The sequence below is a fragment of the Eschrichtius robustus genome, chromosome 15 (assembly GCF_028021215.1).
Source record: "Eschrichtius robustus isolate mEscRob2 chromosome 15, mEscRob2.pri, whole genome shotgun sequence".
Lineage (NCBI taxonomy): Eukaryota > Metazoa > Chordata > Mammalia > Artiodactyla > Eschrichtiidae > Eschrichtius > Eschrichtius robustus.
In genome coordinates, this window is record NC_090838.1 from 52,175,604 (window position 1) to 52,203,210 (window position 27,607).

Consider the following 27,607-nt stretch of genomic DNA (forward strand, 5'->3'; position numbering starts at 1 on the left):
ACTCCTCACATTCACTACCGAAGGCCTGGGTTCAGTCCCTGATTGGGGAACTAAAATTCCACAAGCTGAGCAGGGCAACCAAAATTTTAAAAAAAAAACACAAAGAAGAGTAAGAGGAAAGCTCTTTATTTTTTTATTACCAAATGTTTAAATGTAATTCCCTATAATTTTTTAAGTTACATATTCATCACAATTTATGAAACAATACAAAGATATATAAAGAAAAATCTGTATTAATAGTCTGTGTGATATATGTGTATTAAATATTTACTAATGAAAGACTCCAGTATAGTGTTTGTATCAGTACCTATTTATATGCTAAGCACTATAGTTAGGTGATGGAGAAACAAGGAAAGCTCCTGTGCCTTTGAGGAGCTCGCCGTTTACAGGAAGAGTCAGATGTATAAATAAATGTAAGATACTGTACAGAATATGGACAAAGAATTATAGGAAGGACTTTTGATGATGGCAGAATAAGTACTCTAGGAAAAAAAAAAACTATTGAGGACAAGTAGAAAGCTAAGCAGAATATAAAACATCTGCTGGAAGGCATTATAGGGCAAAAAAGAAAATAAAGATTTATGGAGCCCAGATTCAGGAAAGTTAAAAATTCACAAAGGTGAGCATGGCCTTTGAAAGCACTTTTCCCATAGAAGCTTCTGCTGATTTCAGAAGAAGCAGCTTAGATAATGAAGCTAGTTGAGTAGAACTTTTGACAAACTCTTTTTTTTTTTTTCACACACACACACACACACACTGTATTTTATTTTTACAAGAGATAAATAGACTGACACCAAGCATTGTAAATGGATGACCACAACAAAAGCAACAATGATTGCAATTACCAAACACGAAACACACTCATACTATGCCATAATATTGACATTCAGTCCAGTAATCCTCCACTGTAACAGCTCCTTTACTTTGCAGTGAAAATTGATTTCTATATTCTTTGCCTCTGAGTCCTTGTGGGATTTTTTTTTTTAATTCAAACAGAAAGTCACAAAAATTATAATCATCCTCATCAGTTCACTCAGCCCCATGTAATTAATTTTGTTTTTCATCTTGATCTTTTGTTAGCACTTTTATGAGTTCATAAGTTTTTCATTAGAGTTCTGAAAATGCTTATTCATTCAGTTCAGAAGTACAGTTACCAGAAACCTGTACTTGTCAGAGTCTTTTCTATGAATTCCTTGAAGATGAAACCCTTTTATAGGAACATATTTGCAAAAGCATCAGAGTACACCCAGAACTGTCTGTAACTGACAAAAGACTTAAAAATGACCACGGTTAAAGATTTGATGAAAGTTCATAATAGTGCAATTGACAAGGAAATTTAGTTTTTTCTGAGATGTACATTTTAAAGTAATAACTAGAATTATGACTTATAACATTATACCAGAACATATAAGATTTTTAGAAATTTCATGTAATGTCTGAAACATTTATATTAACATATTTCCATACAGATAACCCAATGAAAGTTTAGTATTAGTTGTTTTGTTTGTTTGTTTTTTTATACTGCAGGTTCTTATTAGTCATCAATTTTATACAGATCAGTGTATATACATTGACAGACTCTTGAAGCATGGTTGGAGTTCAGACGTCTTCCAAGACGAGATACTGATAAATTACCCATACCTAGTGTTAGGTACATCTAGATATAAGGGTATAAAAGAAGTAGACAGGCCCTTATAGGAACAGAAGCCCAGCTTCAAATCATCAATTCCTGAAATTAAATTAGGGACATCATGAATTCATAGTAGCCTTAGCAGCCTGCCTGAACCAAATTAGAGAATAGTTCAGAAAACAATATCCAGATACATATTACTATATATAAAATAGATAAACAACAAGGACCTATTGTATAGCACAGGGAACTAATGTATAGCACAGGGAACTATATTCAATATCTTGTAATAACCTAAAATAGAAAAGAATGTGAAAAAGAATACACATATTCAGTTTTATGTGTGTGTGTGTGTGTGTGTGTATATATATATATATATATATCTGAATCACTTTGCTGTACCCCTGCAACTAACACAACATTGTAAATCAACTACATTTCAATTAAAAAAAAAATGAAACAATATCCAGAATGAAACACATCTGGAGAAAGAGAACATCATCCAGAACCTCAAATTACTGCTACAATAATAATTGCTGACGCACAGCAAAATCAAATAGCCAGACCCAGGAGGACATTATGTAACATAAATGGCAGCTAAGTTAACATCTGGAAAAACAAATTCATAGGGACTCTAGATATTGGAGTTAGCAAAGAGACTTTAAATTATCTTTAATATGTTGAGGGCAATAAAAGAGAAGATGAAGAATTTTGGCAGAGAATTGGAAACTATTAAAAGAGGAAAGGAATTTCTAGAACAAAAAATACGTAACCAAAATTGAGAACTCGTTAGGTTTAGAAACAGATTAGACACCATTACATAGAGAATTAGTGACTTAGAGCAGTACTACTCGAAGCGTGTTCTTTAGCTACTGAGAGTCTATGGGCTGGCTGCTATTTTTTGAACTATGTAGTAACAGTCCACAACAAGATAGGAAATTTGTATCAGAATGTAGAACAAATTGACCCTGAGCACACCATTTAGTTCAACTGGCATTTTCTTTTTTTTTTTTTTTAATTTTTATTGGAGTATAGTTGTTTACAATGTTGTATTAGTTTCAGGTGTACAGCAAATTGAATCAGTTATACATATAAATATATCCACTCTTTTTTAGATTCTTTTCCCATATAGGCTATTACAGAGTGCTGAATAGAGTTCCCTGTGCTGTACAGTAGGGTCCTTATTAGTTATCTATTTTATATATAGTAGTGTGTATATGTTAATCCCAATCTTCCAATTTATCCCTCCACCACTCAAGTGGCATTTTCTTGATAGCAAAACTTTCTCTGTGAAGAAAGAATTTGTTGATTTACATTATAGTGCAAGCTCCTTATCTTGCGGATTGGCCCCTTGAGTAGCAGTGACCTAAAGAATAGTTGGAGGGCTTCCCTGGTGGCACAGTGGTTAAGAATCCGCCTGCCAATGCAGGGGACACAGGTTTGAACCCTGGTCCGGGAAGATGCCACATGCCGCGGAGCAACTAAGCCCGTGCGCCACAACTACTGAGCCTGCTCTCCAGAGCCCGCGATCCACAACTACTGAACCCACGTGCCACAACTACTGAAGCCTGCGTGCCTAGAGCCCGTGCTCCGCAACAAGAGAAGCCACCGCAATGAGAAGCCCGTGCACCGCAATGAAGAGTAGCCCCCGCTCGCAGCAACTAGAGAAAGCCTGCGTGCAGCAACGAAGACCCAACGCAGACAAAAATTAATAAATAAAATAAAAATTAAAAAAAAAAAGAATTAGTTGGGAAGAAAATATCTAGAAGGAAGTACAAAGAGACAAAAGGACAGGAAAATACAGAAAGGAAGGGAAGAGATTTAGAGGATGAAGCAAGGTATATTTTACAGATAGAAAAGATAAATAGTCCTTTAACACTTGAAGCAGTGCTTCTCAAAATATTTGTGATGATGACTAATACTTTTTATAAAATGCAGTAAAAATATCATAGCAGTGTCAAATTACTTAAACACAATCTCGTTTTCTGTACTTTTCTTATTATAGATTGGTATAAAATGGTTCATAAAATAGCACTGGTCCACAGACCACATTTTAAGTAGCATGATACTAAAGAAATTAAATTCATAATGAAAATTCTTCCCAGTAGGAGAATTCCAAGCCCATATGATTCACTGGTAAACTCTAGAAACCTTTAAGGAAGAAATAATTAACTTTCCTGAATATAGAAAAAAATGAAATACTCCCCCAACTCTTTTTAAGAGGCTAGTTCAACCTTCATGTCCAAACCTGACAAAGACGTTTACAATAAAAGCACATTAGGGGGCTTCCCTGGTGGCGCAGTGGTTGAGAATCTGCCTGCCAACGCAGGGGACACAGGTTCGAGCCCTGGTCTGGGAAGATCCCACATGCCGCGGAGCAACTAAGCCCGTGAGCCACAATTACTGAGCCTGCGCGTCTGGAGCTTGTGCCCCGCAACAAGAGAGGCCGCGACAGTGAGAGGCCCGCGCACCGCGATGAAGAGTGGCCCCCGCTCGCCGCAACTAGAGAAAGCCCTCGCACAGAAACGAAGACCCAACACAGCCCAAAATAAGTAAATTAATTAATTAATTTAAAAAAAAACATATTAGGACAGTCTCATTCATGAACATAGATATAAAAAAAATCTTCAATAAAATATTGACAAACCAAATTCAGAAATATATTGTGGCCTACTTGATTCTACTTCAGGAATGCAAGTTGGTTTTAACATTTGAAAATTAATGTAATTCATCAGAGACAAAGGAAAATATTCATATAATCATCTTGATAGGTGCTAAGGAATCATTTGATAAAATTCAGCATTCATTCGTGGTAAAAAAATTTTATCAAAAAGAAATAGAAAAGGAACTACTAAATCTACAACAAACATAATTATTGGTGACGTCTTGAAAATTTTCCCTTTGAGATTAGGAATGAGATTAGGAATGAGATTAGGATACCTTCTATCATCCCTTCTATTCAAGATTGTACTGCAGGTCCTAGATGCAATACCTTAATAATCAAAGCTGTAAGAATTGAAAAAAGGAAGAAACAACCTATTGTTATTCACATACAATATGACTGCAAATCCTTAAGATTCTAGAAAATACAAAAGAAGAATCCAAAATAAAGTTGCTAGATATAAGGACCATATTTTTTTTAATCAATTATTTCTATATAACAGCAAAAAAGTGAAATTTTAGAAAGACACCGTTTACAATAGCATCAAAACAATCAAATATATAGAAATAAATCTAAAGAAAGACCTCCACACAGTAAACTATAAAACATTGAGACTCAGTGGTTATTTTATTTATTTTTTAATTAATTAATTTATTTATCTTTGGCTGTGTTGGGTCTTGATTGCTGTGCATAGGCTTTCTCTAGTTGCGCGAGCAGGGGCTACTCTTTGTTGCGGTGTGCACGCAGGCTTCTCACTGAGGTGGCTTCTCGTTACAGAGCATAGGCTCTAGGTACGCGGGCTTCAGTAGTTGTGGTGCATGGGCTCAGTAGTTGTGGCTTGCGGCCTCTAGAGCGCAGGCTCAGTAGTTGTGGCTCACAGGCTTAGTTGCTCTGTGGCATGCGGGATCTTCCCGAACCAGGGCACGAACCCCTGTCCCCTGCATTGGCAGGTGGATTCTTAACCACTGCACCACCAGGGAAGTCCCTCAGTGGTTATTTTAAAAAACTATTATTAAGAAAAATCTTTAAAAGACATAAGTAAATGGAGGATGTTATATTGAGTTGGAACTCTCAATATAATGGAGATGTCGACCACCTCAAATTAATCTACGAATTTAATGTAATCCCAAACCAGAATCTTAATAGGGCTTTTGTGGGGAGAACAGTGTAGAACTTCAAACTCTGATTCTAAAATATATATGGATATTCAAAGGGTCAAATAGCCAAGACACTCTTGAAGATGAAAAATAGTGTAGGAAGATTTGTCTTATTGGATATTAAGGCCTATTATAAAACTACAGTAATTAAGATAGTGCCATTTAGGTGTAAGGATGGACAGATATCGAGTTGTAACTAACCCTGAGGAAATGGACATGTGTCTTAAAAGGAAACCACAGATTGAAGATACTACTAATAATGCAGCATAAGTAAACAAGAATATAGAGTTCAGTTAGCTCTTTTATCCATTTTGTCTTAACACAGATTCTAAGCATCTGGATATTAGAGACTATTCCTTACTCTTAAGACATCTTTAGTAGGATCTGTCATAACACTAGGTATATACAAAGTGTTTAATAGTTACTTTGAATGGATTTATTGTGTGCTTAAGTTACAACTTTGAATCCTTTTTGGTTTTAGATCTGCTGATTTGGGTCCTACTTTATTGACAAGACCTGGACAACCAACACTTACCAGAGTGCCACCGCCTATTCTTCCAAGGCCATCTCAGCAGACAGGAAGCAGTAATGTGAACACTTTCAGACCTGCTTACAGTTCATTTTCTTCTGGATATGGTGCCTATGGAAATTCATTTTATGGAAGCTATAGCCCTTATAGTTATGGGTATAATGGGTTGGGCTATAACCGCCTTCGTATAGATGATCTTCCACCTAGTAGATTTGTTCAGCAAGCTGAAGAAAGCAGCAGAGGTGCATTTCAGTCCATTGAAAGTATTGTGCATGCATTTGCCTCTGTCAGCATGATGATGGATGCTACCTTTTCAGCTGTCTATAACAGTTTCAGGGCTGTATTGGATGTAGCAAACCACTTTTCCCGATTAAAAATACACTTCACAAAGGTTTTTTCAGCTTTTGCATTAGTTAGGACTATAAGGTATCTTTACAGACGGTTACAATGGATGATAGGTTTAAGAAGAGACTCTGAGAATGAGGACCTATGGGCAGAAAGTGAAGGAACTGTCGCTTGCCTTGGTGCTGAGGACAGAGCAACTAACTCAGCAAAATCTTGGCCAATATTCTTGTTCTTTGCTGTTATCCTTGGTGGTCCTTACCTCATCTGGAAACTGCTGTCTACTCACAGTGACGAAGTAACAGGTAAGAGTAATAGAATGGATTCAAAAACCATATAACAATCTCAAATTTCAAGAATAGATTAAATTAGCTTTCTTTATTCATTTGTATTTAATATTTTGATCCAGTTATATTTTCAGTTAACTTCAAAACTGGAAGAGGAACATGTAGCAAAAACAGGCTTGTTGATTTATTCTTTGTTAGTTCAGTTTAACAGCACACATTACTTAACTGCTGTTCACAAGTCACTGAACTTGATGCTGTGGAAGATACAAAGATAACATAGGGCATAATCCCTTTATCTTTCTAAAACTTACTGGGAGAGAGGTGGGCGAGACACATAAATAGGTAATTGTAATGAGGCATAAAGAGTGTAAGTAGTACGACACTTGGGGAGAAACATAAGACTTTGTGAGCTTTTTTTAAAGTTATTTTTATGAATTTTATTTTAATTATTTTTTTATACAGCAGGTTCTTATTACTCATCCGTTTTATACACATCAGTGTATACATGTCAATCCCAATCTCCCAATTCATCACACCCCCACTGCCACCCCCCGCTGCTTTACCCCCTTGGTGTCCATACGTCTGTTCTCTACATCTGTGACTCAATTTCTGCCCTGCAAACTGGTTCATCTGTACCATTTTTCTAGGTTCCACATATATGTGTTAATATACGATATTTGTTTTTCTCTTTCGGACATACTTCACTCTGAATGACAGTCTCTAGATTCATCCATGTCTCTACAGATGACCCAATTTCGTTCCTTTTTATAATTGAGTAATATTCCATTGCATATATGTACCACATCTTCTTTATCCATTCATCCGTCGATGGGCATTTAGGTTGATTCCATGACCTGGCTATTGTAAATAGCACAGCAATGAATATTGGGGTGCATGTGTCTTTTTTTTTTTTTTAACTAACTTATTTATTTATTTTTTAATAAATTTATTTATTTATTATTTTCAGCTGTATTGGGTCTTTGTTGCTACTCTATGTTGCACTGCATGGGCTTCTCACGGCAGTGCCTTCTCTTGTTGCGGAGCATGGGCTCTAGGCACACGGGCTTCAATAGTTGTGGCACGCTGGCTCAGTAGTTGCGGAGCCCAGGCTTAGTTGCTCCGCGGCATGTGGGATCTTCCCGGACTACGGCTCGAACCCGTGTCCCCTGCATTGGCAGGCGGATTCTTAACCACTGCGCCACCAGGGAAGCCCTGCATGTGTCTTTTTGAATTATGGTTTCCTCCGGGTATATGCCCAGTAGTGGGATTGCTGGGTCATGTGGTAATTCTATTTTTACTTTTTTAAAGGAACCTCCATACTGTTCTCCACAGTGGCTGTATCAATTTACATTCCCACCAACAGTGCAAGAGGGTTCCCTTTTCTCCACACCCTCTCCAGCATTTGTTGTTTGTAGATTTTCTGATGATGCCCATTCTAACTGGTGTGAGGTGATACCTCATTGTAGTTTTGATTTGCATTTCTCTAATAGTTAGTGAGGTTGAGCAGCTCTTCATGTGCCTCTTGGCCATCTGTATGTCCTCTTTGGAGAAATGTCTATTTAGGTCTTCTGCCCATTTTTTGATTAGGTTGTTTTTTTTTTTTTAATACTGAGTTGCATGAGCTGTTTATATATTTTGGAGATTAAACCTTTGTCCGTTGATTCGTTTGCAAATATTTTCTCCCATTCTGAGGGTTGTCTTTTCGTCTTGTTTGTAGTTTCCTTTGCTGTGCAAAAGCTTTTAAGTTTCATTAGGTCCCATTTGTTTATTTTTGTTTTTATTTCCATTACTGTAGGAGGTGTATTAAAAAAGATCTAGCTGTGATTTATGTCATAGAGTGTTCTTCCTGTGTTTTCCTCTAAGAGTTTTATAGTGTCTGGTCTTACATTTAGGTCTCTAATCCATTTTGAGTTTATTTTTGTGTACGGTGTTAGGGAGTATTCTAATTCCATTCTTTTACATGTTGCTGTCCAGTTTTCCCAGCACCACTTATTGAAGAGACTGTCTTTTCTCCATTGTATATCCTTGCCTCCTTTGTCATAGATTAGTTGACCATAGGTGGATGGGTTTATCTCTGGGCTTTCTATCCTGTTCCATTGATCTATATTTCTGTTTTTGTGCCAGTACCATATTGTCTTGATTACTGTAGCTTTGTAGTATAGTCTGAAGTCAGGGAGTCTGATTCCTCCAGCTCCGTTTTTTTCCCCCAAGATTGCTTTGGCTATTTGGGGTCTTTTGTGTCTCCATACAAATTTTAAGACTTTTTGTTCTAGTTCTGTAAAATATGCCATTGATAATTTGATAGGGATTGCATTGAATCTGTAGATTGCTTTGGGTAGTATAGTCATTTTCACAATATTGATTCTTCCAATCCAAGAACATGGAATATCTCTCCATCTGTTGGTATCATCTTTACTTTTTCATCAGTGTCTTATAGTTTTCTGCATACAGGTCTTTTGTCTCCCTAGGTAGGTTTATTCCTAGGTATTTTATTCTTTTTGTTGCAGTGGTAAATGGGAGTGTTTCCTTAATTTCTCTTTCAGATTTTTCATCATTAGTGTATAGGAATGCAAGAGATTTCTGTGCGTTAATTTTGTATCCTGCAACTTCAGCAAATTCATTGATTAGCTCTAGTAGTTTTCTGGTGGCATCTTTAGCATTCTCTATGTATAGTATCATGTCATCTGCAAACAGGGAGAGTTTTACTTCTTCTTTTCCAATTTGTATTCCGTTTCTTTCTTTTTCTTCTCTGATTGCTGTGGCTAGGACTTCCAAAACTATGTTGAATAATAGTGGCAAGAGTGGACATCCTTGTCTTGTTCCTGATCTTAGAGGAAATGCTTTCAGTTTTTCACCATTGAGAATGATGTTTGCTGTGGGTTTGTCATAAATGGCCTTTATTATGTTTAGGTAGGTTCCCTCTATGCCCACTTTCTGGAGAGTTTTTATCATAAATGGGTGTTGAATTTTGTCAGAAGCTTTTTCTGCATCTATTGAGATGATCATATGGTTTTTCTTCAATTTGTTAATATGGTGTATCGCATTGATTGATTTACATATATTGCAGAATCCTTGCATCCCTGGGATAAATCCCACTTGGTCATGGTGTATGATCCTTTTAATGTGTTGCTCGATTCTGTTTGCTAGTATTTTGTTGAGGATTTTTACATCTATATTCATCAGTGATATTGGTCTGTAATTTTCTTTTTTTGTAGTATCTTTGTCTGATTTTGGTATCAGGGTGATGGTGGCCTCATAGAATGAGTTTGGGAGTGTTCCTTCCTCTGCAGTTTTTTGGAAGAGTTTGAGAAGGATGGGTGTTAGCTCTTCTCTAAATGTTTGATAGAATACACCTGTGAAGCCATCTGGTCCTGGACTTTTGTTTGTTGGAAGATTTTTAATCACAGTTTCAATTTCATTACTTGTGATTGGTCTGTTCATATTTTCTGTTTCTTCCTGGTTCAGTCCTGGAAGGTTATACCTTTCTAAGAATTTGTCCATTTCTTCCAGGTTGTCCATTTTATTGGCATAGAGTTGCTGGTAGTAATCTCTTATAATCCTTTGTATTTCTGCAGTGTCAGTTGTGATTTCTCCTCTTTCATTTCTAATTTTATTTTATTTTATTATTATTATTATTTTAATTATTTATTTATTTATTTATTTTTGGCTGTGTTGGGTCTTCGTTTCTGTGCGAGGGCTTTCTCTCGTTGCAGCGAGCGGGGGCCACTCTTCATCGCGGTGCGCGGGCCTCTCACTGTCGCAGCCTCTCTTGTTGCGGAGCACTAGCTCCAGACGCGCAGGCTCAGTAATTGTGGCTCACGGGCCTAGTTGCTTCGCGGCATGTGGGATCTTCCCAGACCAGGGCTCGAACCCGTGTCCCCTGCATTGGCAGGCAGATTCTCAACCACTTCGCTACCAGGGAAGCCCAGTTCTAATTTTATTGATTTGAGTCCTCTCCCTCTTTTTCTTGATGAGTCTGGCTAATGGTTTATCAATTTCGTTTATCTTCTCAAAGAACCAGCTTTTAGTTTTATTGATCTTTGCTATTGTTTTCTTTGTTTCTATTTCATTTACTTCTGCTCTGATCTTTATGATTTCTTTCCTTCTGCTAACTTTGGGTTTTGTTTGTTCTTCTTTCTCTCGTTCCTTTAGGTGTAATGTTAGGTTGTTTATTTGAGATTTTTCTTGTTTCTTGAGGTAGACTTGTATAGCTATAAACTTCCCTCTTAGAACTGCTTTTGCTGCATCCGATAGGTTTTGGATTGTTGTGTTTTCATTGTCATTTGTCTCTAGGTATTTTTTGATTTCTTCAGTGATCTTTTGGTTATTTAGTAATGTATTGTTTAGCCTCCGTGTGTTTGTGCTTCTTACGTTTTTTTCCCTGTAATTGATTTCTAATCTCATAGTGTTGTGGTCAGATAAGATGCTTGATACGATTTCAATTTTCTTAAATTTACTGAGGCTTGATTTGTGACCCAAGATGTGATCTATCCTGGAGAATGTTCTGTGCGCACTTGAGAAGGAAGTGTAATCTGCTGTTTTTGGATGGAATGTCCTATAAATATCAATTAAATCTATCTGGTCTATTGTGTCATTTAAAGCTTGGGTTTCCTTATTAATTTTCTGTTTGGATGATCTGTCCATTTGGTGTAAGTGAGGTGTTAAAGTCCCCCACTATTATTGTGTTACTGTCGATTTCCTCTTTTAGAGCTCTTAGCAGTTGCCTTATGTATTGAGGTGCTCCTATGTTGGATGCATATATATTTATAATTGTTATATCTTTTTCTTGGACTGATCCCTTGATCATTATGTAGTGTCCTTCCTTGTCTCTTGTAACATTCTTTATTTTAAAGTCTATTTTATCTGATATGAGTGTTGCTACTCCAGCTTTCTTTTGATTTCCATTTGCATGGAGTATCTTTTTCCATCCCCTCACTTTCAGTCTGAATGTGTCCCTAGGTCTGAAGTGGGTCTCTTGTAGATAGCATATATATGGGTGTTGTTTTTGTATCCGTTCCGCAAGCCTGTGTCTTTTGGTTGGAGCATTTAATTCGTTCACGTTTAAGGTAATTATCAATATGTATGTTCTTATTACCATATTCTTAATTGTTTTGGGTTTGTTTTTGTCGGTCCTTTTCTTCTCTTGTGTTTCCCACTTAGAGAAGTCCCTTTAGCATTTGTTGTAGAGCTAGTTTGGTGGTGCTGAATTCTCTTAGCTTTTGCTTGTCTGTAAAGCTTTTGATTTCTCCATCGAATCTGAATGAGATCCTTGCTGGCTAGAGTAATCTTGGTTTTAGTTTCTTCCCTTTCATTACTTTAAGTATATCATGCCACTTCCTTCTGGCTTGTAGAGTTTCTGCTGAGAAATCAGCTGTTAACCTTATGGGAGTTCCCTTGTATGTTATTTGTCATTTTTCCCTTGCTGCTTTCAATAATTTTTCTTTGTCTTTAATTTTTGCCGGTTTGATTACTATATGTCTCAGCGTGTTTCTCCTTGGGTTTATCCTGTATGGGACTCTCTGCGCTTCCTGGACTTGGGTGGCTATTTCCTTTCCCATGTTAGGGAAGTTTTCGATTATAATCTCTTCAAATATTTTCTCGGGTCCTTTCTCTCTCTCTTCTCCTTCCAGGACCCCTATAATGCAAATGTTGTTGTGTTTAATATTGTCCCAGAGGTCTCTTAGGCTGTCTTCATTTCTTTTCATTCTTTTTTTTTTTCTTTTTTTTTTTTAAACTACCATTCCCCTCCCCCCCCGCCCCATCCTTCCTCTGCACTCCCATACCCCCCCCCCCATTATGGTGCGTTTTTTAATTTTTGGCTGTGTTGGGTCTTCGTTTCTGTGCGAGGGCTTTCTCTAGTTGTGGCAAGTGGGGGCCACTCTTCATCGCAGTGCGCAGAGCACAGGCTCCAGACGTGCAGGCTCAGCAATTGTGGCTCACGGGCCCAGTTGCTCCGCGGCATGTGGGATCCTCCCAGACCAGGGCCCGAACCCGTGTCCCCTGCACTGTCAGGCGGACTCTCAACCACTGCACCACCAGGGAAGCCCCTCTTTTCATTCTTATTTCTTTATTCTGTTTCGCAGCAGTGAATTCCACTATTCTGTCTTCCAGGTCACTTATCTGTTTGTCTGCCTCAGTTATTCTGCTGTTGATTCCTTCTGGTGTATTTTTCATTTCAGTTATTGTGTTGTTCATCTCTGTTTGTTTGTTCTTTAATTCTTCTAGATCTTTGTTAAACATTTCTTGCATCTTCTTGATCTTTGCCTCCATTCTTTTTCCGAGGTCCTGGATCATCTTCACTATCGTTATTCTGAATTCTTTTTCTGGAAGGTTGCCTATCTCCACTTCACTTAGTTGTTTTTCTGGGGTTTTATTTTGTTCCTTCATCTGGTACATAGCCCTCTGCCTTTTCATCTTGTCTATCTTTCTGTGAATGTGGTTTTTGTTTCACAGGCTGCAGGACTGTAGTTCTTCTTCCTTCTTATTGAGCCTTTTTTATATACAAGACACTGTGCTAAGTATTTCGTGTATTTTACTCATTTAATTCTTACAACAATCCTAAGAGAAATTATCCTCATTTTACAAGTGATAAAACTGAGGTTCAAAGTCTCTTGCTCAAGGTCACATCTTTAATAATCCAGAACCAGAAACAAAACCAGGCATATTTGACTGTTAAGTCTCTACTCTGTCAACTGGTACAGAGTATTATCTCAGTTCAGAAGTGAAGCTGACATTTTTTGACTATTTGTATCCAGAAAGAAGTAACATCTAAGTTAGATTTTCAAAAGATAGGTAACATTCCATCAGTTACATGGAAAAAAAAAAAAGACTGAAGCAGATGGAGTAGTTTGAACAAAAGTATATAGGTAGGAAATATGAGATTTGTTCATCAGCTGTCCTGTAGTATTGAATAGAAGGATATTAAGAAGTAAGGCTGAGAAATTAGATTGGAGCCTAATAATGGAAGATCTTAATTTCCATGACAAGACTTAATCTTCATTTAGTAAGGAAAGGATGGTTTTTTGGTTGTCTGCTTTTGTTTTTGTTTTCTAAAGCAGGCTTGTGACATACATATAAACAGTGCTGTAAAGAGGTTAGTATGTCTTAAGTGTTTAAAATAGGTCAATGCAGGTTAACACAGGTTGAAATTGGATGGTAAGAGTAATAAACAATTTTGGGTTATATTTACCATTGTATTCCCAAAAGCTAACAACCTGACCAGCATATCGAAGGTGCTTAATAAATATTTATTAATTTAGGGACATCACTTATGATGCTTTTGCATTTGAATGGATGAGAAATAATGAAGACCTGAACTAGGGTATGTGAAAAGCAGCAAAGATATAATAGATGTAACAGATTTAGTTACTAGCTAGATGGAGTACATAAAGGGAAAGGAGGAATTGAAATGCCCTAGACCTTTAAAATTGAGTTATGAGAGGGATAATGTTTTATTTGTTAACAAATATTTGTTGATTGCCTACTACATACCAGACACAGTTCTAGGATCTAGGGATATAGCAGTGAGTAAAACAGATTTTAAAAATTCCTGCCCTTGTGACTAGTGGTTAGAGACAGCAATAAACAAGTAAGTCAAATATATAGTAAGTCACAAGGTAATAAGTGCCATAGGAAAAAAATAAAGCAGGGAAGAGTGTTGCAGAGTGCCAGTGGTAAGAAATGCGGTTACAGAGCTACACACAGGGAAGGCCTCTCTGAAGGAGATAAAGGGGCTAAGCTGTATGAGAGAACTGCTGGAGGCATAGGGAACAGCAGAACTGCAAAGTTATTTAAGTGGCAGTGTGCCTGGCATGTCACATGAACGACAGGAGGCCAGTACGAATGGAGCAAAGTCAGAGTACCAGGGGATGAAGGAGGGAAGAGTACAGTGTGTAGATGGTATAAGCCTTGTAGACATTTTTAAGAACTTTGGCTTTTATTCTGAAATGCGAAGTCATGGCAGAATTTTGAGCAAAGGAGTGATATGATTTGACTTAGGTTTAAAAAAAAAATCTTTTTCCTGAGAACGGTTTTTAGGTAGAGCTAGGGCCAAAGAGACCAGTCTGGAGAATCAAGAGGCCATTAATAGTAATTCAAGTGGGAAATGATGGTGGCTTGGCTCTGGGTCACAGTGATGCAGGTTCTGAGGTGGGTCACATTCTGGATATTTATTTGAAGGCAAAGTCAATAAAATAAATACAGAGAAATCACATGGAACAACTGGTTTGTGAATGATTATCATTCATTTCATTAGAGCTATATTGAGTTTGGTTGTGCCAGTGGGACATTCAAATGGAACTTGAGAAAGTTTTAGAAAGCAGTTTAAAAGGCAGGAAAGGATCTTAGGAAAGAGGTGAAAAATGAAATATTTAAGAGTCATCCACATAAAAGTGAGAGTTGAAATAGTGTTAGTGGATGATATTACAGTGGTAGAGAGAAAAGAGGGACTAAGATGGAAACCAGGAAGAGCGGAAGTAGGAAGGTGAAAGGAGGAAATTTCAAGAAGGGGGAGAAGGATGATGCCTGGTGTCAGATGCTGTAGTAAGATAAGATCGAGAATTGAAAAAAGATCATCAGATTTGGCAATTGGAGGTCATCAGCTCCAGCAAGCAATTTTAGTAAAGTGGAGGAGACAGAAACCATGGAGGAGTATAAAGGGTATATAAAATCAGAAGGTGTGAAAAAAGAAAAGATTAACAATGAATGGAGGAAGAAAAATCAACAGCCTGCTTGGGTAAGAGCAAGTTGATGTGGTAGTTTTCAGTTTTTTTGTTGTGCTTTGTCTTTTATGAAGTGAAATCTTGGAATGTTTTTAGGCTGAAAGGAGTCTGTAGAGAAGGATTGATTGTTGAGGCGGGAGAAACAGGAGTCAAAAGATGAAGCCTCCTGTAAGAGGTGGGAGAAGATACGATCCAAGGCAGGTGAAAAGGAGGGGCGATTTTTTTATCTGAGGCCAAAGAGGGAGCAATGGGTAATGATACTAAGACATTTTTGAGGAAAAGTGGAACTGAGGAAGCTTAGGCCCTGTGACTTCTTAGCTGCTTAGGACAGGGGTCAGCAAACGATAGCCTGTCAGCAAGATCTGCCTTGCTCCTGTCTTTGTACAGCCCACAAACTAAGAATGGTTTTTACAACAAAATCCAAAAGAATACTATTTGTGACATGTTAAAATTATATGTAATTCAAATATCTGTGTCCATTAGTAAAGTTTTATTAGAACACAGCCACATTCATTCATGTATGTATTGTTATGGCTACTTTTGTACTGAAAGACCAGAGTTGAGGAGTTTGTAACATAGAGATCCTATCTATGTTGGCACTCTCATTGCTTTGCACTTGTTCTGCACGCTGCAGATGTCAGTAACATAATTTGGCAATGTGTTGAGTGCCACGTGTATTGTTATACTGCAATATATATTTTTATTATGAGTACATACATGCCATACAAGAAAAGAAGAGTGAAGTGGACTTTGAAGGTCACACTTTTAAGGCACAGTATAGTCTGGATTATTTTGTTACTGAATTAGGTGGTAAACCATTATTACATTTATTATGCAGAGACAACATAGCTATGTTAAAGGATTACAATATATTGTGTTGGCCAAAAAGTTCCTTTGGTTTTTGTTGTGTTTTTTTACATTTTATTTATTTATTTTTGGCCGCATTGGGTCTTTGTTGCTGCTTGCAGGCTTTCTCTAGTTGCGATGAGCGGAGGCTACTCTTCGTTGTGGTGCACGTGCTTCTCACTGCGGTGGCTTCTTATTGAGGAGCACAGGCTCTAGGCGCATGGGCTTCAGTAGTTGTGGCACACGGGCTCAGTAGTTGTGGCTCGCGGGCTCTAGAGCGCAGGCTCAGTGGTTGTGGCACATGGGCTTAGTTGCTCCGCGGCATGTGGGATCTTCCCGGACCAGGGCTTGAGCCTGTGTCCCCTGCATTGGCAGGCGGATTCTCAACCATTGCGCCACCAGGGAAGTCCTCCTTTGGTTTTTAAGTAAAAATAAAAGACACATTTTTCATTTTCACTAAGAACTTTCTTGAACAACATATTCACCATTTTGTTCCACTACCTTCTGCCATTTTTCAGGCAACTTCATAATTCCATCTTCCCAAAACGTTTTATCTTTTTGAGCAAAGAACTGTTCCAGGTGCCTTTTAGAGTCTGCCAGGGAATTGAAATTTTTTCCATTAAGAGAGTTTTGTAAAGACTGAAATAAATGGAAATCTTAATGAAGGTGCCATGTCTGGTGAATACCATGGATAAATCAGAACTTCCCAGCCAAGCTCTAACAGCTTTTGCCTGGTCATCAAAGAAACATGTGGTCTTGCGTTATCCTGATGGATGATTATGTGTTTTCTGTTGACTAATTCCAGACGATTTTCATAGAGTGCTGCTTTCAGTTGGTCTAATTGGGAGCAGTACTTGTTGGAATTAATCATTTGGTTTTCCGGAAGGAGCTCATAATAGAAGACTCCCTTCCAATCCCACCTTATGCACAACATCACTTTCTTTGTTTTTTTTTTTTTTCTTCTTTTTTTAATATCTATTTACTTATTTATTTTTATTTGGTTGCACCGGGTCTTAGTTGCAGCTCACCCACCCCTTAGTTGCAGCACATGGGGTCCTTAGTTGTGGCATGTGAACTCTTAGTTGTGGCATGCATGTGGGATCTAGTTCCCTGACCAGGGATCAAACCCGGGCCCCCTGCATTGGGAGCGTGGAGTCTTAACCACCGCGCCACCAGAGAGGTCCCAACATCACCTTCTTTGGATGAAGACCGGCCTTTGGTGTGGTTGGTGGTGGTTAATTTCACATGCCCCACGATCTCTTTCATTCCACATTATTGTACAGTATCCACTTTTCATCGCCCGTCATAATTTGTTTTAAAAACAGAACAGGGCTTCCCTGGTGGCGCAGTGGTTGAGAATCTGCCTGCCAATGCAGGGGACACGGGTTCGAGCCCTGGTCTGGGAAGATCCCACATGCCGCGGAGCAACTAGGCCCGTGAGCCATAACTACTGAGCCTGCGCGTCTGGAGCCTGTGCTCCGCAACAAGAGAGGCCGCAATAGTGAGAGGCCCGCGCACTGCGATGAAGAGTGGCCCCCGCTTGCCGCAACTAGAGAAAGCCCTCGCACAGAAACGAAGACCCAACACAGCCAAAAATAAATTAATTAATAAATTGAAAAAAAAAAAGCCCCTTTGGCACCCCGTGCTTTGTGTATCCTGCACAATGCTGCGCAAATCTGACCACTAGTCATTTCAAGACTAACACTCCTCAGTGGCTTCCCATAAAAAAAAAAAAAAAAAAAAAAGGAACATTTTCATTACGTTTAAGTAGACAATCACATGTGGAAATACTGTCAAGAAGGTTTTTTTCGCTTAACTTACATGGAACCCAAACATCAAAGCGATTCACATAACCAAGCTGGTGCAACTGATTTTCAACGTTTGATTTGGGTATTTTGAGTATGTCAGCTATCTCCCGCGTGGTGTAACATTGATTGTTCTCAATTAATGTCTCGATTTGATCGCTATCAACGTCAACTGGTCTACCCGACCGTGGAGCATCGTCCAGCGAGAAATCTCCAGCACAAAACTTCGCAAACCACTTTTGACACGTTCGATCAGTCACAGCACCTTCTCCATACACTGCACAAATCTTTTTTTGTGTTTCAGTTGTGTTTTTACCTGTCTTGAAATAATAAAGCATAATATGCCGAAAATGTTGCTTTTTTCCTTCCATCCTCAATGTTAAAATGGCTACACAAAAATTCACCAATTTTGTTAAGTTTTTTTTTTTGCTGATATAACAGCTGTCACAAAACAGTCTAACAAAATTGTTTCAAATGAAGTTAAAGACAACTAAGCACTACTAGAGCCATCTTACAGAAAAAAACAAACAAACTCTTTGGCCAACCCAGTACATCAACATTACCAGACTGAGCACTCATCCCAATATTCCCAACTCACAGGAAGTCAACAGTCAGAAAAATTAGAAAATTTAAAATGGAATAGCTCATCATAGCAGAATTTCCTCACCCAAAAGGGGTCGGGGGAAGGAGCAAAAGAAGGGACTTCCCTGGTGGCGCAGTGGTTAAGAATCCGCCTGCCAATGCAGGGGACATGGGTTCAAGCCCTGGTCCATGAAGATCCCACATGCCACAGAGCAACTAAGCCCGTGTGCCCCAACTACTGAGCCTGCGCTCTAGAGCCTGCGAGCCACAACGACTGAGCCCGTGTGCCACAACTACTGAAGCCCACACGCCCAGAGCCTGTGCTCCACAACAAGAGCAGCCACCACAATGAGTAGCCTGTGCACTGCAACAAAGAGTAGCCCCTGCTCGCCTCAACTAGAGGAAGCACGCATGCAGCAACGAAGACTCAATGCAGCCATAAACAAATAAGCAAAAGAAGAAAAAATAAGCCTGCAACCAAAATAAGTTTCTGAGCGGCTCATTTGTCAGATTAGCAAGGAAATCTGTTTACCAGTGGTTATTGCAACAGCCAAGGAAATGTGTCAGAGAAAGTAAACTTGTTTAAGACTGTTAACCTTTCAGGGAGAACAGTTTCTTGAAGAGTATTTGAAACAACATCATTTTAATAGTCATTTTAAAACAAGGCAGATGAGTTCAAATGGATTTACTTGGCTCATGATGACCCAATAGATATTGTTACTGCTCAGTGGTTTATTGGAAGAGTCAATGTTGAATCTGAAGTGGCTGAAGATGTAGCCTCTGAATAGTCTGCATGGAACAACTACAGACAAGAATATTTTCAAAGAATTCGGAAAAAACACTCATCTGCAAAGATGTGTTGTGACTGATGGTGGTAAAAATTTGTGTGGAACAGAAAAAGGCTTAGTTGGACAAAATTTACAGTTTTGAAAATATAAGGTTTTTAAAGCCTATAGTTATTCATTGTATTCTTCATCAGCAGGTACATTGCAGAAAATATTTGAATTTATCATGTGTTACTGAATTAGTAATGTCAAAGGTGAACTTCAGTCACCCTTGTGGACATAACTATTGTCAGTTCTGTGAATTTTTGTCAGAAGTAGAAGCTGAAGATCCTGACTTGCCCTACCACACAGCAGTTAGATGGCTGAGCAGTCAGTGGTTAAGTTTTATTACTCTTTTTGAGGGATCAAGGCCAAGACTGAAATTTTTCTGAAAAACAAGAACCACCATCAGCCACTCTTAGAAAACGCCTAATGGCTTTGGAAATCAGCTTTTGCTGCAGATTTGGTAATCTTCTTAATGAATTCAACCTAAAACTGTAAGGCAGAATAGCAATTATATTGTGAAACTTACATTGGAGTGAAGTTATTTTGACAACAACTAATATTGTTTGACTCGCAAGTAATGTCACACTGCTTTATACACTCCCCACCCAGGTTGTCAAAAGTTAAAGAAACGAGATTTCCCTTCCCACATAAATTTGCAGCAGATACACTTTTCAAGCTCAAACTACAATTCAGAAGTGTTTTTGGACCTCCACGCAAGTGCGAAGGAAATGTCCGTATTTCAAAATCCATTTAACTGCCGTTGAGGAGTTTCCATTTAATCTTCATTTGGAAGTGATTAGTATCTAACGTAAGGACATGTTAAAAGGTTAATATCGAAGGAATTTAACAGAATTCTACTCTATTCATCTTCTTAGGATGAATATGCTCAATTAAAACCACATGTTCAATGTATTGATATCAGAATTTGGCAATACATATCTATGTGAAAAAACATTTTCAAAATGAAATACCTCAAATCTCATTACAAATTAGCGTTAACAGATGAATATTTGCAATTGATATTGATGATAAAAAACACTACCTTTGAACCCCAAATTAAGTGAAATATTATCCTATCCCAAAAAGATTCCATTCTTTGTAGTAGACCTATATTACAAAAAAAGAATTCAATTGTTACATTTTGAATTTTTCATAAAATTTATGGAAAATTTTTTTCTCTCTTTATATAAGAAACTATACAACATGTTCAATTTTGCCTCGTGGCCTGCAAAGCCTAAAATATTTACTATCAAAAATCTTTTTACTCTACAAAATAATTGCTGACCCCTGGCTTTAAGGGAACTAGAATTTGGAGCTTAAAGAATGGGAAAAAGTTTATAATAGGTATCGTAATGAACATATTGTTGATTTTACGTAGTGTTAATTGTGGAATTTACTTTGGGGGGAACTTTTCTCTTGGCAAATAAGTTTATACAGTTTGCAAAACATAGCCACTGAAATATCTTTTTTTTTTTAAGTTTTACTAACCTAATCTTAATTCTTAATTTGGTTTATAGACAATACCAACTGGGCAAGTGGTGAGGATGACCATGTAGTTGCTAGAGCAGAATATGATTTTGTTGCTGTATCCGAAGAAGAAATTTCTTTCCGTGCTGGTGATATGCTAAACTTAGCTCTCAAAGGTAACAAAACATGAATAAATTGGAATTATCTGTGCATTTTTAGAATTTGTAAATTTAATATTAAAAACTGCATTAAAGGATCTTGGTCACTGTTAGTTAACTCAGAAGTAGTTACTAGGATTTCTCTTTGTCAATGTAGACCTTCTAAATCTGGGGGAGTGGGAGAAAAATGTCCCATCAGAGTTGTTCCAATAATATTTCACTGAGATAAGGAAAGATTTTGTTTATATAATCTCTTCTAAACTCAAAACACTTTTAATCACCACCCCAAAACATGAGGTAAGCGCTAAGTGTAACAAATCTAATAAACCAAAGTAATTGTCTAGCATCATCTAAGCATCCCTATTGGTCTTTTATTGCTGGGACTAGTATTGCTTTCTTTTTTACTTGAATAATGTTTACTTTAGAAACTTAAACATGAACATTTAGGAATTACTGTCATGACGTATTAAAGAACCTCAGCAAGAAATTTATAGGCATTCAGGTTAATTTTCAGATGAGGTCACTAATAGTTTTTAATGGCTCCAGACAAAATGGCCTTTTCCTCCACCTTTCCCCAGTAATGATCAGAATTTTTGTGGATTTACAAAAAAAAGATTTTTTGTGTATTTGTGGGGATTCAGGTTTGCTACGAAAAGTCACATTTTGTTGGTAAAGATACTAGTAACAATAATAACAGCTGCCATTTATAGACTGCTTAATATGTACTAGGGGGAATTCCCTGGTGGTCCAGTGGTTAGGACTGCACGCTCTCACTGCCAAGGGCCCAGGTTCAATCCCTGGTTGGGGAACTAAGATCCCGCAAGCCATGGGGCGGCCAAAAAAAAGAAAAAAACAATGTACTAGGCACTGTACTTTACATATTTCATTTAAACCTTATAATAATGCTGTAAAGTGAGTACTGTTATTATCCTGTTCCTGGTTTACACGTGAGGAAAGCAAGATTCGGAATGAGTAAATTGTCCAGTGTATTGGAGCTGGACTATAAACCTAGGTTTATCTGACTTCAGAACCTGTATTTTTAACCACTTTGGCTGATTTCCATGTGATCTATTAATGGAAACTTTAACCTTTTATTGGTGTTAGTCACTGTTTACATAAGGGAAAAATACCTCCAATGTTCAAATCATTAGTTTAATGTATAAATAATAGAAAATTTTGGATCAAATTTGCTAAATCTCTGCCTCATCTCTTCACACACAAAACCTAGGCTTCCAAGAAAAATTTTTAAATAATAAATAATAAAATAAAATGTAACTTTTCAAAAATCCTGGCTTTTAGGTATTATATTCATGTTTCTCTTCTAGTGAAAATAGTAACTTAGTATTTTTGATTTCAAAAGAATTATTTCTTTTTAAGATTTATTGTTAGAGGAAAATACAGATAATTAGTTTTAATAAATCTAATTAAAGAATAAAGATCAAATGTTGTTTCTTTCAACTAAATTATAATATTCCAGAAAAATTTTATATCTCAGATTATTCTTCAACTAATAGTGCCTTTTAACACTTTGGCTTTGCTTCGTTGCTTTCCTCCATTGCTCAAGTAAACTGTGTGTGGGCATTTAGAACAAAATCAGTCACAAACATAGTTAATTTAACTTTTTTTTTTTTATTATAGAGTAGTATTAAACATGAAAATGTCATATTGTGCCTAAATTATAGTGTTGAACTAAAACTTAACAGTTAAACAGGTTTTTAAAGACATGGATAAAATAGGTGGGAGAATATCAAAGTACAAAATTGAATATTTAAATAATCCTTCCTACTTTAAGCTTAGAGTATTGCCTTTAACTTTTTGTTATGTAGCTATAGGTAACTGAGGTCTTCAATTTTTGCCCACCTTGGATTAAAATTAACATTCACTGTCCTTCAGGATTATACATCACAATCATATAGAATGAATTTTATATTTCAGCCAAAAGTATATAAAGAAAGCTGCCTTACGTAAATGTATATATTTTCTATACTTACCCCTAACTTATCCTATTGAGAAGTAATGAGATATTCATTCCTTAAATTTCAATTTAAAATATGAAAGACATTGATGTTAGTTTTCATCTTTTGATAGAACTGAATCTTTTTACTCTATGAATGCACCAACTGATGTAAACTTCATGTTCTTCAAGGCTGAAAAAATATTTAGTAAATATAAAATTAAAAGTGTAAGTTATAAGAAGGGATCCTAAATTAAACCTACTCATCTTGATTTTTTGAATATTCATGTACACTATTTGTTTATGTTATTATGTAAGTGTAACAGAGATTTTACTTAACATTTTATTATCAATATTCTATTGGACCCTCAAAGTATGTGATACTTACAAGGCTGTCTTTTCTTCCATCAGAACAGCAACCCAGAGTGCGTGGTTGGCTTCTGGCCAGTCTTGATGGTCAAACAACAGGACTTATACCTGCTAATTATGTCAAAATTCTTGGTAAAAGAAGAGGTAGAAAAACAGTGGAATCCAGTAAAATTTCCAAACAGCAACAGTCTTTTACCAACACAACACTAATGAAAGGAGCAACAGCTGCTGATTCTTTGGATGAACAGGAAGCTGCCTTTGAATCTGTTTTTGTTGAAAGTAATAAGGTTCCAGTTGCACTTGATTCCACTGGGAAAAATGGAGATAAACAAGATCTTTGATAACTTTCATGTTTACCTGCAGCTGAACTATACTTCAGAGTACTTTTAAAAAATTTCTTCTTACAAAGAAATTAATCTTCAATCCAGTGAAAACATTTGTTAATGGCTATTCCAGATGTTTTGCTGCTAGAAATTATTAAAGTTGTACACTAGTATGTTGGTCTAGTGACCTGGTTACATTTTATGAGTTGTTACTGGACCGTGAGGATATTTGTTTTGCCTAGATTTTAAGATTATGGAGACTATCATTTTCATCTTATTTAAAACCCTGTGTTTATTGAAAGAATAAGATTCATGAACTATAGAATACACAGTTTGCTGCAGTAGGGATCACTAATGCATTTTAAAATTCTAGATTAATTGACTTGGAATCCTCAGAAGTTGAGTGACAACATATAAATATCAGAACAGGCAAAAAGGCTAATTTTTCTACAACTTTAATTAAACAGAATAATAAAAATTTTCTGATGTGTATTACATCTGGTATTGGGTTTGCTTTAGGCAGTAGTAATATGTTTTCACCCACCGACAATTGATACTTTTATCTTTTATTGTATTTTTAAAAAATTTATCTTGGAAAAGTCACTAGAAGCATTGTGAAGGAAATGGTTCCAGGGTGACATATAGCCCTAATAGTTTTCCCTGCTAATAAAGAGGCTATAATTTATCTTTCTTACAGATTATTTCCATTTCTTCAGAGGATCATATCCCTTTACAGTATGATTAGTTTTCATCCTGGGTGAATCAGAATACATATATGAAAGATTTACTTTGTTTTCCTCCAGCCAAGACTCAAGTCCTTTGAGTTTCCAACTCAGTTCTAGCAGCAGCGATTTTAAATCTTTTCATAGATTCTCTGCTTCTACCTAATATAATTAACTTTTTAAAATTCCACATTCAGGCTGTTCTTTAAACATTGAGAGTGTGTCATATTGGGTGCACATTTCTTTTAGGTTTGGTTTTTACTACTGAGACTATAAATACAATGCTGAATTGCCATTTAGAATATGATAGTGCTATTTGACTTGTTTTTTGTTTAATAATGATTTTAAATCTAGTTAAATTTCAGAACACTGAATATTTCCCCACAAAACTGGAAAATTCATGTACTTGCTGTGATCATACTACAAAAATAATACTATCAGGAATACAGGGTACAAGAATACATTTACATATATTGTTGAAAACTTGGAATTATTTGATAAAGATTTTGATTTAGTATTTTTATCTTTCTTCTTACAGTCTTTATGTTCAACAAGTAAGTAATTCTAGAACAGTTCAAACTAAAACATTAGGAACCAAGTATGTGTATAAGCAACATAGAATTTTACTAAAGGCTTCTTGGGAATCTCTCTTTTGAGACAATATAATAAGTAATATATCATTTAAAATACAAATGTTGATCCCGTGCAGAAAAAGTAATAAGATAGTAAAATCTGTTTATCTTAGGCATATTTTTCTAACATCCGGTTCTTCAAACCTTCAAGTTAAGGAGATAAAGTTACTTATATATTATTTTCCATTTGTGTTCTACAATTAGAGGTTCTGCTTTGTTTGTTAGAAAGTAATTTATGGAAATTTTGTTATTGAAACAATTTTTGATAAATTATTAAATTTGGCGTTGAGACATCTAAATTGAATACTAGAAGTGAAGTAGAGGTGAAATGTTGAGTCGGTGCTATTTAGATTAGAAAAGGTGGGTCTTTAAGATAGTACTTGTGATTGCTATTAAAGATGTATAGGGAGAAGAGTATAGTACAGAATGAATGACAAAAATAATTTGACTTGGGACATCCCTGGTGGTCCAGTGGTTAAGACTCCGAGCTTCCAGTGCAGGGAGCGCGGGTTCCATCCCTGGTGGTTGGGGAACTAAGATCCCACATGCCTGCATGGCATGACCAAAAAAAAAAAAAAAATTGACTTTTCTTAGGGTGTTTTTGGTTTTGTTTTGTTTGTTTGTTTTTGGTTAAGAATGCTAAATTGCAATGTATATTATCTGACTGGTAACGATTTGTGTCTGAAAATTCCTTTTCTATTAAGAATCTAGAAAAGGAATTTAGGACTAGAATAAGCAGAGAAATTTTCTAACCTTTTTTAGATGACTAAATGTAAAGTTTAAGCCTCCAATATTGTTATTTTTAGGAACTTATTTAAGGACTGCTGCTTTACAGAAATTACTAACTGAAACTAAAACACTTTCAATTAAATAAAATAATAAATCACACGTTACAACAAGAAAACAGGTTTCATTTAAAATTCTTTTCTGATTGTAGTTTATCAGTGTAGAAAGGAAAAGGTAAGAGGACTATAAATTTTCATGTTTTAACATTTCATTTAGGTACTTGATTTAGTCTATCAGTGTGTCATAATTATATATTTACTTGAATACTGCTGTCCTTTATCTTGTGCTTTCTTTAGTATAAAAAAGAATGATATTAAATGCAGTTAAAATTTTATTTTTAATAGATTGTGAAGTTACTTTTACTGGACAAATAAAAATATATTAAACTTCATTGACATTTTTTGAAGACAAACTGTTAACTCTTTTTGCAGGATTGCAATTAATGTAAAAGTCTTTGTATTTTTCTTCATATCATTGTGTATATTAACTACTGCAAACCAATGTGTCTGCTCTATTTCCTTGTGATTTAAAGAAAATATTAAATTTACATTTATATAAAAATTATCTAGAAGGTGAGTTAAATAAAAATAAGGCCTCAAATCTAGGTTTTGGGAGACCTAGATTCTAGTCTGGACACCACTACTTACTTACTGTAAGATTATTTTTCAGTTTCCTCATTGATAACATTGGAGATAGCTACTACATCTGCCTCACATGAGAGTACTTTTTTTAAAATATGAAGCACAGTCAAAAGTAAGAGATTATGGCAACTACTTATTTGTAATTTTTTCCATGTGTATTTAAATTTCTTACATCCTGTTAAAATGTCACAAGGTATTTATATCATTCTAAAATTTCAGATTCACACATAATTAAAAATTAAAATTAGTTTACTTTTACTTATAACTTTGCCCAAAATGTAGTTTTAAATTATTTTGCTGAATACCAGAACAGCCTAGAAAAATGCAGTGAAATATTTGTTCAACACAAAGAAATTTTGTTTTTTAAGCATTGCCTTTAAGTGTCCTTTCATATTATATGTTGTTTTTATTTAGCTTATCTTATTTGGGAGAATGAACTGTTTCTTTTAAAGACAGCTAACTCACGAATCCTATGGGGTACTTACTATATTATGCCCTATGGATAGTTCTTCACATTTAATGAAGAAATGTTTTAGTCTAACTGTGTTTCTCTCATATAAATCGTTTCTTTTTTTAAGGATTTCATGTGCTCAGCATTGACTCAATCATTGATTATACTCTTTATTAATGACAGCAGTATCATTGGTCTAGAAAACCTACACTTTTGTTCTGCTTCATTTTACCTTAATAGTTTTTCTTCATCTCCTGCCTGCAATTCCATACTCCCCACTCTCTACTATATTTAATGTTTATCCTTCCAAGCCATCTCCCAAATTTTTGATATATTTCTTTGAAAAACTATATAATAACATTTATTTTGTATAACTTTTAAATTTTATATAAATGATATGATATAAATTTAATTTTGCTTCTAACTTTTATAAAATACTAGGTTTTTAAGATCTATTCATGTTACTGTATATATAGCATGCTGCATATTATTCTATTGTATTCACATACCATAGCTTATCTTTTCCTCTAGTCATAGATATTTAGGTTATTTCCAGCTGTTCCCACTTCTACAAACTTGTACATTTCTTCCTATGACCCTGCCCTGTAGTTTCTTTGGTATATATGTCCTAGAGTAGAATGGCTGGGGTTTTGAGTATATGCATATTTAATTTCAGTTAGTAATGCTGGATTGTTCTCGGAAATGGTTGTACCA

The 27,607-nt window shown here is 36.2% G+C and overlaps 1 protein-coding gene across 1 annotated transcript in view; it reads left to right on the forward strand.

Annotated features, from left to right (window-relative positions):
- Positions 1-26,182, forward strand: part of PEX13 (peroxisomal biogenesis factor 13) — a 37,492-nt gene extending 11,310 nt beyond the window's left edge. The window contains exons 2-4 of the mRNA XM_068565021.1: positions 5,931-6,625; positions 20,908-21,033; positions 23,381-26,182. Coding sequence (XP_068421122.1) covers positions 5,931-6,625; positions 20,908-21,033; positions 23,381-23,679 — 1,120 coding nt within the window. The 3' untranslated portion in view covers positions 23,680-26,182. The remainder of the gene's footprint in view (positions 1-5,930; positions 6,626-20,907; positions 21,034-23,380) is intronic.
- Positions 26,183-27,607: the final 1,425 nt, after the last annotated feature.